Source organism: Artemia franciscana, chromosome 12 (genome assembly GCF_032884065.1).
Source record: "Artemia franciscana chromosome 12, ASM3288406v1, whole genome shotgun sequence".
Classification (NCBI taxonomy): Eukaryota; Metazoa; Arthropoda; class Branchiopoda; order Anostraca; family Artemiidae; genus Artemia; species Artemia franciscana.
In genome coordinates this window covers 6,671,492-6,684,653 of record NC_088874.1, presented here as the reverse complement: position 1 = coordinate 6,684,653, position 13,162 = coordinate 6,671,492, and the positions used below count along the sequence as shown (strand labels likewise).

The 13,162-nt window shown below is 37.0% G+C and overlaps 2 protein-coding genes across 3 annotated transcripts in view; one reads left to right on the top strand and one right to left on the bottom strand.

Moving 5' to 3' along the window:
* Nucleotides 1-13,162, bottom strand: part of LOC136034172 (uncharacterized) — a 341,873-nt gene that overhangs the window by 193,814 nt on the left and 134,897 nt on the right. The window lies entirely within an intron of this gene.
* Nucleotides 4,897-13,162, top strand: part of LOC136033614 (lactase/phlorizin hydrolase-like) — a 54,093-nt gene continuing 45,827 nt past the window's right edge. Inside the window, exon 1 of one of the 2 annotated variants that reach the window (XM_065714404.1) lies at nucleotides 4,897-5,119. In XM_065714404.1, coding sequence (XP_065570476.1) covers nucleotides 4,969-5,119 — 151 coding nt within the window. In that variant the 5' untranslated portion in view covers nucleotides 4,897-4,968. The remainder of the gene's footprint in view (nucleotides 5,120-13,162) is intronic. The other variant, XM_065714402.1, reaches the window with a different exon arrangement.

Sequence of the window (13,162 nt, the reverse complement as noted above, 5' to 3'; positions counted from 1 at the left end):
CAAATTAGTCCAAAGATCATATAACAAGACCTTTGGTGTTCAAACAAGCACCGAGAGCCTGGGGGCAAGGGTTTTAAGTTATGCCTCGGGGACATTTAAAGTTTTTATGGAAGGGATGGTTGTATAAAATTTAGAGGAGTCTGATTCATTGAAAATTGGAAGTTATAGTTCCCTTTTAAGAGCCAAAAGTGATGGAGGGTAATTTAGTCCCCCCCTCCCCGACTGCCCTTCTTCTCACCAAATGCAACTGATTGAAATTGTGCGATAGCCATTTTGTTCAAAAGAGTCCAAAGAACATATAACAATACTTGTAGGGTTGATACAACCACCCAGAGCCCTAGGGCATGGGTTGTAAGCTGTGCCCTTAGGGTGTATAAGGTTTCTATGGAATGGCTATTTGTATAAACTTCAGCTGGGGCTCATTTGATTTGAAACCGGAAGTAATATTGGCCTTTTTAAGAGTCAAGAGTGATTTGAGAGCAACCAGCCCCCTCTCTCCATGCCCATCATTTCCCCCAACACATTCAATTAACATTTGAGACAGCAATTTTGTTCAGCGTAGTTGAAGGATCCGGAGATTATGTCTTTACGGATGACAACCACCCCACAGCCCTCAAGGCAAGGGTTGTAAGTTATGTCCTCGGGGCATATGCGGTTTTTATAGAAGATAGTATATGTTATAGAGAAAAGGTGTGCATATTTGACTATGACTATCCCAAAATACGAAGTGTGTTAAGGTGAGTCTTTCAAGGATTGTTGAAATAAATCAAACCATGTAATGTGTATATGGGTTGTCAAATGGGCGTAACTCGGGAATGACTGCGTATATTAATTTGGAACTTAGTGAAAATGATAAAGGAGATGATCAATTAACCTAAAAGGCAATATTTACTCGCTACTGCTACTGTAACTACTATCATTAAAACTACTACTTATGTAGCGGGTACTACTAAGGCTTAGGATATTGAAATAAACATCTGAGGAAAAGTCGAGGGGTAACGTTGAATTTAATCAAAGCGTATTATGTGCATACAGATTGATAATACGGGCGCATCAGCAATTTTTAGAATGGATTATCGCATCAAGAGGAAACTTCAGGGGTATCATGAGTGGGATATTCAGTTGACTAAAAGGCAAAATGAACCTGTTACTACTGCTATTAATAGCGCTACTACTACTAATAATAATATACTATTACTGCTACTACCGTACCTACTGCTACTATGATGGTCAAACAGTTCGTGGTAACGAACTGTAGTAAGGAGCGACCCGGCTCAATAGTAACCGAAACTAAAAATTGGAATTTTGATACCAATAGCTACATCAAAAGAATCGCATTATAATTCTGATTTTAAATATATAAATTTCATCATGATTTGTCTTACCCATCAAAAGCTACGAGCCTGAGATAATTTGCCTCATTTTAGAAAATAGGGGAAAACACCCTCTAAAAGTCATACAATCACACCATCAGATTCAGCGTATCAGAGAACCTTATTGTAGAAGTTTCAAGCTCCTATCTACAAAAATGTGGAATTCCGCATTTTTTGCAAGAAGACAGATTACGGATGCGTGTTTATAGTACAATTAAGGCTAACCGTATGAAGTTGAAAATTTGACAGAATATTGATGAGGACATAAAACTAAATCAAAACTACTACCGCTGCTATTCTTATTAATATTGCTACTGCTGCTAAACTACTCTAACTACTATTTCAATTGCAACAACTTGTAAAGCCTAAAGTATTAAGATTAAAAGGGGGTCAAAAGGGCCAATCAGCAATATTTTTGGTACGGCTTACCGTGCTAAGGTAAACTTTCGGGAATCATGAAAGGGATGTTCAGTTGATCAAAAGGTACGATGTACATGCTAGTACTGCCATTAAAACTGCTACTCCTACTATTACTATTATCATTATATTTTATTATCCGTCAAAATCAAACGAAAGACACGGAGTACATAAGAATACAAGAAAAAGACATAGAAGACATATTTAAAGGGTTTCACTTTTATAACTTTAATAAATCAAAAATGATTAAAATTTTAAAGAATAAATGTGAGCATATGTATATTAAACTCACAATGCACATTCATTTGTATTTTTTTCAGTAAAATGCAAAGTATGTTTTGGCCTTGAGAAGGCATAGGGGTTGTGAGCCCTAATGATGTTAATTTCTGATGGTGATGACAATGGTGAACATAGCTTTGTACTTCTATGTTGGCCTCGGGTGGCAAAAAAGAACTGAAACTGAACATGCTGATACTGAATCTATAAAAACTGAACTGATAGTGAACATAGCTTTTCGCCACTGCGTTGGTCTTTTGTGGCTTTGCACTCCGATGAATTATCTAGTAACAGTGTTACTAATAAAAATAACTGATACCAAACATACAGATATTGGACTGGTGGTGAACATAGCTTCGTACTGCTATGTTGGCCTCGGGTGGCAAAAAAGAACTGAAACTGAACATGCTGATACTGAATCTATAAAAACTGAACTGATAGTGAACATAGCTTTTCGCCACTGCGTTGGTCTTTTGTGGCTTTGCACTCCGATGAATTATCTAGTAACAGTGTTACTAATAAAAATAACTGATACCAAACATACAGATATTGGACTGGTGATGAACATAGCTTCGTACTGCTATGTTGGCCTCGGGTGGCTAAAAAGAACTGAAACTGAACATGCTGATACTGAATCTATAAAAACTGAACTGATAGTGAACATAGCTTTTCGCCACTGCGTTGGTCTTTTGTGGCTTTGCACTCCGATGAATTATCTAGTAACAGTGTTACTAATAAAAATAACTGATACCAAACATACAGATATTGGACTGGTGGTGAACATAGCTTTGTACTGCTATGTTGGCCTCAGGTGGCTTTTTATCAGATAGATAGATAATTTTTTATTTGCAACAATTACGTATAAATATGACAAACCAGTGCACATGCCTGGTGGCATACTTTAACATTGACAATGTTTCAATCTTACATATACTACGAAACCAAGAACTAACACTGACAATGTTACATACATTAGCACAGACAAAATAAAAATAAATCAAGCCAAAGTTAATACAAGCCTACAGCAGCAGCATAAATATACAAAAAAACTAAAAATAATTCCCCGCAACATATTAAACATAAATCACCTAATCGTTTGTTATTTATTTAAATATTTGAAAACCCGTCATAAACTTACATATAAATCTGTCATACCTTTAATCCTCACACCCAATAATTTTGACAAATTTCAACTTTACGATTATGTTTTGCAAATTTTTAATAAATAGTAAGTTCATTATATCTGAAAAAAATATTGTTATCACTGCGTCGTTAATTTTTTTTATAATAATTTTAAAAACTCTCGCTTATCGCTAAATTCCTGTACTGATACTGGAATTGAGTTCCAAATTCTTGACCCAGTATGACGGATGCTGTAACTCACTCTTCACGATGATTTATACTTCGATGATTTATTTATTAACAGCGTTGTTAACAAAAAGAATTTTCACTGAACATTCGAGTATTGAACTGATGATCAACATGGTTGTGGACTGCTATGTTGGCCTCAGGTGGCTTTGTACTGTGATGAAGAAATAGTTCTCGTGATAAAAAGAATTGACACTGAACTTGCTAATATTGAATCCATGTGAACTAAACTGACAGTGAATATACCTCTACGCTGTTGTTTTGGCCTCTGGTGGGCTTTGTACTGCGATGAGTTATTTACCAATAGAGTTAGTAATAAAGAAGAATTCGTACTGAACATACGGATTACGAACTGCCGGTGAACATAGATTGTCACTGCTATGTCGGCCTGAGGTGGCTTTGCATTGTGACAGATTATTAGTAATAGTTTTCCATGATAAAAAGAATTGATACTGAACCTGCTAATATTGAATATATGAGGACTGAGCTAGTGAGCATAGCTTTGTCTTGCCGTGTTTGCCTCGGGTGGCTTTGGGCTGTGATGAATTATTAGTATTAATGTTTGTAATGAAAAGAACTGAAGCTGAACCGATAGTGAACATAGTTTTCTGCTGCTGTATTGACATCGGGTAGCTCTGTAGTGTGATGATCGCGGTCGCAGTGATGCAACCTGGTAAATAATGAACCATGGCAAATTTAAAATAATTTTGGAAGCATTTAAAATAAATTTTATAGTTTTTTTTTCAGGGGCATTTAAAATAAATATTAAATTGCTTTTCGAAAAAAATCGAACAGCTGCAACCGGAACTTTTTAATATTGAAAATAATATTCTGTTTAGCAGAGGATCTGGGAATATACAATGAGGGGGACAACACTTAACCATACTGTAATCCATTCAGAAATTTAAACTACTTGCTCACTCAGAACCTCCATCAAATCTGAAATTCGTTGACTTAAATGCGTCAGCAAAACATTTTCGGAGTTATTTTGGCTAATACAATTAAACAAGAACAATGCAAAATATTCCGTTACACTACTCTGTTTTTGGCATTCGCACTAAATCAATTTTTGGAAAGTGGCTTCGGGAAAAGACCATGGAAATTAAAGCATTAAATAGAAGCTACGGCATTTCATGATCCCTTGAAGAAGCATACTTCAGATGCCTAAAATAGTACTATAGAACAATCACATCAAAAATTCGATTTCCTACCCCTAAATGAAACCATACTTTAATAGGTTTCATCAGGGTTTGTCCAAATTAGGACCTGTTCCCCCTCGATTTTGAAAAAAAACACCCGTTTTTATTTTCATATAAAAGCTTGAAACAGAAGCAATTTGGCTCCCCTCCTAGATTTTTATTTGTATCTTCATTACAAATTGAGAAACAATCCTTGGCCCTCCTACATTTTTGTGAATTGGCGCCATTAGTCTTCCTATCTAATCCTTAGTAAACAAGATATGGATACATCTTCAGACATTATATAATGAATAGATGAAGGAGAATTTTAGATTAGTCGGTACAAGTCGTTCAACATGTTAGGAGTTATTCTGATCTTACTGGCGGTGCCAAAGGTCATTACAGGATACACTGACGATGAGATGCTCTATGATTTTTTTCCAGCTGACTTCAAATGGGCTTGTGCCACCTCAGCCTATCAAATTGAAGGCGCTTGGGATGAAGATGGTGAGATGAGTTTGTTTAAAAATAGAAGAAAAAAAACAAAACAAGATTGCCATAGCAATCTAGTTTACACACTGTGAACTCTATTACAGTTAAAAGAAAAACAACAATTGATCTATAATGGCAACTTTGAAAGAACAACAAACTAGGCAAATTTTGGATATGACCTGGGAACAAACGGGATGCTTAGCACTTAGTTCGAAAATTTAAAAACCTGTTTTAGAATAAAACAGTCAAGTAGGGATGAGCCATCATTTCATGCTGATTTAGGGACGGCAACTGCTATACTCATTATTCTTAATGGCGAAAGTCTGCTGGGACGGCAAATTGGTGGGAATTAAGAAAAAGACATGAAACTCCCCTTAAAATGGCGTTGGATAGAATGAAACTTACACAAGTTGATTCCCCATGGGTCAAATCACGATATAGCAGATTTACAGTCCCCCGTCTTAAGGAACAAGGAAATTACTTTTTTTTTACATGAAAAATACTAATATGTTTCCTTTTTCTTCACCTCTAGTGGGGGTACAGAAAGCCGGCGTTCCCCCTAAAAATTCCTCTTGGAATATCCTCCCAGGCAATTCTCCCCATGGAAAATTCCATAGAGAAATTGGACAAAGAAATTGCGATGTAGAAATCATAAAATAGACACATGAAAATTTCGATCAGATGTCCTAAGGGGTAGCAAAAGGACCAAATATCAAAAACAGCTTTAGGACTGGGCCATGTTGGTCTCCAGTCACTTTCGAATTATAAAAAAGGACTGGAACTATCAATGTGATTGGTCTGCAATCACTCTCAACTTATAAAAAAAGGACTAGAACTCTCAATTTCCGATCGAATCTGATGTCAAACCTGGAGGCACGGTTATTTGACTTTTGATCTATTGTGAACAAAATGGCCATCTCAAAACTTTGGTCGGATATGTTTGACAAAAACACGGTGTGGATGGAGCCTTGTTGCCCTTCGATCACTTTTGCACTAAAACCTAATTTGCAATTAAATGAGGCCCCTCCAAGTTTGATGCGACCTCCCTTCCATATGAAGTGTCTCTGGAAAAAAAATACATTGAACCCTTATGGCTCTTTACTATAGGCAACGCTATAGCATTGTCTCTGAATTGGACAGGCTTTCAATTTACCCTCTAACGAATATCTTAACTTATCGAGGGGGAATATGGGGGAGGAATTTTTTGAGGAACATATTACAGGAAAAGGGAATTTTCCGTGTGGGTGATCTTCCGGTGGGACACATTTGGGGGGAATTTTGTGTGAGGGAAATTTTTCAGGGGGATTCACCTAGACCCCACTAAAGCATTATAGAGACCATTATAGAACTAGCAGACATACTAATAAACAGCATGATTCTAAAAACTAAATTCATTATTTGTTTTTTTATCGGTAAGTTAGTGTGTAAAATTGGTCTATTATTTCCTCCTGGCCGTGCAAGCCAAAAGGTGAAGTAATATTGCACCGAAGGAATCTCAGGAGAGCAGCCTATTTTCAAAAAATGATCGCATATACCCGTTTGGTTACGTGTACAGTTATATTATTTAAGTTTGTTTCTACTTTAGATAATTCTCTGTGTTGGTCTCGATACGCATTACAGAGAAATTAATAAAAGAAACAGACACAGAAATTGTCTTTAATAAGTAAATTTGCTGCTTTAGGCTCATCCATAAGGAAAAGAAGTTTACTTATATAAGATCATCAGATTCAAAATTTTTTTTTTTTTTTATTGACTCAAAATTTCCCACAGTAGAACCAATCAGATGACACTTAATTTTTGATTCTCTTTGTTGGCTAAAAATTTCCGACCAGAACCAATCAAGTTTTAAACAAGTGGGGCTATTAGCTGTAGTTCTAGCATATGCCTTAGGAACAACATGATTGGTTTACGAAAACGCTTCACCGGCATAAATCAATAAATTAAAGTACACTTAAAACACTTGCGCTTTTTCTGTTTTGTACACCTCTAACGTACAATAAAGTATTTGCTCCTTACTTTTTGGGAAAAAAGAACTATTGTCATAGGCAGCGCAATGGCGCTGTATAAGTAAAGAACAATTTGAGCTCAATGTATTTTTTTTTGTGATCAAGGCACATTTCAACGTAGGAGATATCGTAAAAACCTCAAAAAGGGCTTTGGGAATGACACCCCCTCCCCTATAGCCCTCAGGGCAAGGGCTGTAAGTCATACGAGTTGTTCATTATTAATATATAAGGTTTTTGTAGAAGGAGTGGTCGTATAAATTTCGGAGGATGCTCATTTAATTGGAAATCAGAAGCTCTAGTGCCCTTTTAAGGCTAAAAAGTGATTGAAAGGCAACTAGTCACCCCTACTACGTCTTTTTTTCCTGAAATGCAACTAATTGAAATTTGAGATCGCTATTTTATTCAAAATAGTCCGAAAATCATACAAAAAGGTCTTTGAGGCTGAACCGAACCCTAGAGCCTGGGGACAAGCGTTGTAAGTTGTGTCCCGGGGGCATACAAGGTTTTTATGGAAGGGATGGTCTTGTAAACTTTAAAGGAGACTCACTTGATTGGAGATTGAAAATTATGGTTATCTAACAAGAGTCAAAAGGGACTGGAAGGAAATTAGAACAACCACCCTCTCCCCTTACTTTTTGTTTTCCAAAACAAATCCAATCAAAATTGTTTAGCCATTAGGGCAAGGGCTGTAAGTTAGGAATTTCGTTCATTGTTTACATATGACTAATTAAAAAAAAAATTTACACAAGATATGGTTTTCAAAGAAAAGTAAAGAACTCCATTAAACGAAAATGAGCAAAAATAGAATTAAATAATCTGCCTAGCGTAATACTACCACAAATCAGCATCGATAAATAAATGAAACCCAAAACGAACAGAAATTACAATAAATAACCGAGTCAAACTTAAAACGAGTAATAATTAATAAGGGAAGGTAATGATTATATCCCTTATTAATGTAATAATTAATAAGGGAAGGGTCCTTTATAATAATCAGAGAAGGCTCAAAACCCTACGTCTTCCCAAGGCAAGAACATAATTTGCACTTTACTGAAAAAAAAAATACAAATGAATGTGCATTGTCAGTTAGTGTACATATCCTGATGCTTATTCCTTAAAGTATTAATAATGTTTCATTTATTAAAGTTATTAAAGTGAAAACATTAAAAAAAAGTTCAGTGAAGCGCCAATTATGTTCTGGCCTCAGAAAGGCATTGGGTTTTGAGCTCTACTCATGTTAATGTCTGCTCATTTTGAGTTTGACACCATTTGACATTGACATTTGACCATTTGACCATTTGACATTTGACAGTTTGACACATTTTGAGTTATATTTTGTAACACATATTTGTTTGGGGTTTCGATTTAATTATCGATGCTGATTTGTGGTAGTCTTACACTTGGTATATTATTTGATTCTTTTTTTTCAACATCCCCTTAAACATACGACAAAATTTTCAACTTAATACCATCAGCCGGTCCTGAAGCATTGCTGATAAATGTTCTTGACTACCTGTGTGGGTAGAGTTTGTTTTGATTTATTTCAACACTGCCCAAAATTTTCGCCTTAATACGCTTAGGTTTATCGGCAGTAGCAGTAGCACCAGTAATTATAGCAGTAGCAGCAGTGTATAACTTAATGTGTATAACATAATAGCTGCAGGGCATAACTTAAAGCCCTTGCTCCAGAGCTCCAGGGGGCTGTGTCAACCTTGGAGACATTATTATATGTTCTTTGGACTATTTTAAACAGAATAGCCATCGCACAATTTCAATCAGATTCGTTTGGGGAGAATAGGGATAGTTGGGGGGAGGACCAGTTGACCTCCATCAGTTTTGATTCTTAAAAGGGAATTAGAACTTCTAACATCAACCAAATTGACCACCTATAAAGTTAAACAGCCTTCCCTTTCACGAGATTCTTACCCCAGGAGCATAACTTACTACCATCGTCCCCAGGCTCTGGTGATTTGTATCAACCCAAAAATCTATTTTACATGATCTTTGGACTTTTCGAATATTGTAATGTCTCAAAATTTTTATTGGATGCATCACAGAAAACACGACGCGTGTGTGTGTGGGGGGGATAGCTGTGCTCTGATCACTTTGACTCTTAAAATGGCACTAGAACTTCTGATTACCAATCCAATGAGTCCCCTCTAGAGCATATACGACCACCCCATCGTTATGAACCCTATATACCCAAGGAAATAACTTACAACCCTTGCCCTTTAAGCCGTGGGGGTGGGGGTTGTCTTACCTCACAGACATAATTTCTGGACCCATAAGATATGATGAGCAAGATTCCTATTTATAAGTTTTGATTGGATGTGTTTGGGGAAATAATGGGTATGGAGGGAGGGCTGGTTGTTCTCAAATAATTTTTGACTCTTAAAAAGGGCACTATAGCTTCCAATTTCAAATTAAATGAGCACCATCTAAAGTTTATGCGACTGCCCACTACACAAAAACTGCATATGCCCCAGGGTGTGACTTACAACCCTATCCCCAGGACACTGGGAGGCTGTGTCAACCCTAGAGGCATTGTTATATGTTCTTTGGACTATTTTGAACAAATTTACTATCTCACATTTTCTATCAGGTTCGTTTGGTGAAAAGAGGGGCTGTCGGGAGGGGGGGGGGTGGGCTAGTTAACACCCATCACTTTTTACTCTTAAAAGGGAACTAGAGCTTCCGATTTTCAACCAAATTAGCCTCCTCTAAAGCTAAGCAAACATCACTTTCATAAAAGCCTTAAATACCCCCGAGGTATGACTTACAAGCCTCGTCCCCAGGCTCTGGCAGTTTTTATCAATCCCAAAAATTTTGTTATATGATGTTTGGACTATTTTGAATAAAATGACCGTCTCAAAACTTCTGTTGGATGCATTTACAGAAAAAACGACGTGTGGAGGGGGGTTGCTACCCTCTGATGAATTTTTCTTTTAAAAAGGGCACTAGAAAATCTGATTATCGTTCCAATGAGTCCCCTCCAAAGTATATACGGCCATCCTTTCTATAAATATCTTATATGTCCCCAGAGCACATCTGACAACCCTTACCCTGAGAGCTGTGAGGGCGGGGTGTTTTCATCAAACAAATAATCTCCACACCCTTCAACTACGATGAGCAAAATTGCTATCTCCAAATTTTGATTGAATGTCTTTGGGGAAATGATGGGCTTAGAGTGGGGGGGGGGGGGGGGCTGGGTGCGCTCAAATCACTTTTGACTCCTCTGAAGTTTATACGACCATCCATTCCATAAAAACCTTGTTAGCCCCCAGGGCATGACTTACAACCCTATTCTTAAGGCACTGAGGTTTGTGTCAACACTAGAGGGGTGCTATATGTGTTTTTGACTATTTTCAAGAAAACTGTTATCTCACGATTTCATTCAGTTTCGTTTAGTGAAAAGAGGGGTAGTCGGGGGGGGGGGGATAGTTGCACTCCATCACGCTTGACTCTTAAAAGGAGACTAGAACTTCAATTTTGAAACAAATGAGCCTCCTCTGTTTATACAGCCATTCCTTCCATGAGAACCTTAAGTGCCCCCGGGGCATAACTTACAACTTTAGCACCAGGCTCTGAAGATTTGTTTCAATGTTAAAAGCCTTTTCGTACGATATTTGGAATATTTTGAATAAAATGGCTATCTCAAAACTTCTATAAGGTGCATTTTGGGAAAATTCAGGGTGTGGGGTGGGGGGGGGGGGTATCTGCCACCCGATTACTTTGAATCTTAAAATAGGCCATAGAACTTTTGCTTACCAATCCAATGAGCCCCCTCTGAAGTTCGTACGTTTACATTTTCTATAAAAACTTATATTCCCCCAGGGCATATCTTACAACCTTTCAACCCTTGCCCTGAGGGCTGGGGGGGGTTGTCATCCTCGAAGATATTACTTCCGGATTTTTATATTCCATTGAACAAAATGGCTATCTCAAAATTTAGATTAGATGTTTGGAGAAATGATGGATGTGGGAGGAGGATTCGCTGCCCAAATCACTTTTGACGATTAAAAGGGCACTAGCCCTTTCAATTACCAATCGAATGAGCCATTTCCGAAGTTTTTATGACAACTCATGCAATACGAAGTGCCTGGCTTAAAAAAAATAAAATAAACAACACGTTGACAGTGCTATTGCGCTGCCTATGATATATGTTATTGAGAAAAGTGGGCATGTTTGATCTTTACTTTCCAAAAAGACGAAACGCATTCAGGTGAGCCTTTCAGAGAATGTAGAGGGGAGTTTAAACTAAATCAATGCACGTTATGTGCATACGGGGGTTTTGAAAGGGCGTAACTCAGGAATGAATAAGTACATTGATTTGGAACTTTCAGGAAATGATAAGGGACCAAAAAGGCAACATTTGTACGCTACTACTACAATAAAACTGCTACTGCGGCCACTACTACTACTACAACTACTATTGCTACTACTACAACTACTATTGCTACTACTACTACTACTACTACTACTACTGCTACTACTACTACTACTACTACTACTACTACTACTACTGCTACTACTACTATTATTATCACTACTAATACTACTCCTACTACTACTACTATTGCCATTACTGCTATTACTTCTACTACTACTACTACCACTAATACCACTAAAACTACTGCTTCTGTAGCGAGTAATACCAAAGCTGGGGATAGTAAAATGAACATTTAAGGAAACATTGAGAGGAAAGTTTAACTAAATCAAAACATACTATGTACATACAGATTGGAAATACAGGCGTATCGACAATAATTTTTGTACGACTTACCGCATCAAGAAGAAACTTCTGTGGCATCATGAGTGGGATGTTCAACTGACCAAAAGGCAACATGTACCTGCTACTACTGCTAATAATCGTCCTGTGGTGGCGCAGTGGATTTGACCTTAGCTTGGTAATACGGGACCCAGAGATCGAATCACGCTGCAGGAATGCACTGCAGGGCCGACGCAGGGACCTTAGTAGTCAAGAAGCGTCGTTAATTCTTAAATAATAACTGCTAATAATCCTACTGCTACTACTGTTGCTACTACTACTACTACTAATATAACACAATTACTGCTATTACTCTTCCTACTACTACCACTACTACTATGTAACTAGTACAATTAAGATACACTTATGAAGGTGAAAATTTGACAGAATATTGAGGGGAAATTTGAATTAAATCAAATCACATTTGTGCACGAAGATTGTCATAAGGGTGGATCTCAAGAATGGACTTGGGTATTAAGTTGTAACTTTCAGAGAATCCTTAAAGGGGTTATTATCTTAAATCTCTTATAGATACTATCATAATATCTTAAAAGATATTATGTGTACACCGTTATTAACAATACTCCCACTGCTACTTTTATTGATACTGCTACTACTACTGCTACTAAACTACTCTGGCTATTTCAAGAATACGTATTTCAAGGGCGTATTTCAAGAATGGATTTGGGTATTAAGTTAGAACTTCTAGAGGATCCTTAAAAAGGAAGATCAATTTACAAAAAGATAATATGTGCTGGCCACTACTAACAATACAAACTTTTATTGATACAACTTTTATTGATACTGCTACTTCTACTGCAACTAAACTGCCCCGGATATTATTTCAATTGCGCCAGCTCGTAAGGCTTAGAGTATTAAGGTGAGTATTAATATAAGGTAAGCTTAGAGCATTCACATTTTTGGAACGGCTTACTGCATCAAGGTGAAACTTCCGGGGCATCATGAGGTGGATGTACAACAGACCAAAACGCAACATGTACATGCTACTACTGTTATCAAGACTGCTGCTACTTGTGTTAGTAATACTACTAATACAACACTAATTTGGCTACTACTTCTCTTACAACTACCTGCATTATTTTGATACTACTATAATGAAGGCTAAGTGTATGAAGAGGAAAATTGAGAGAATATTGAGGGCAAATTTTTGACTAAATCAAAAGACACTATATATATTCACATTATCAAAAGGATGCATCTCAAGAATTGACTTTGGTATTAAGTTGAAACTTTCAGAGAATACTAAAAGGGAAGATCAATTGA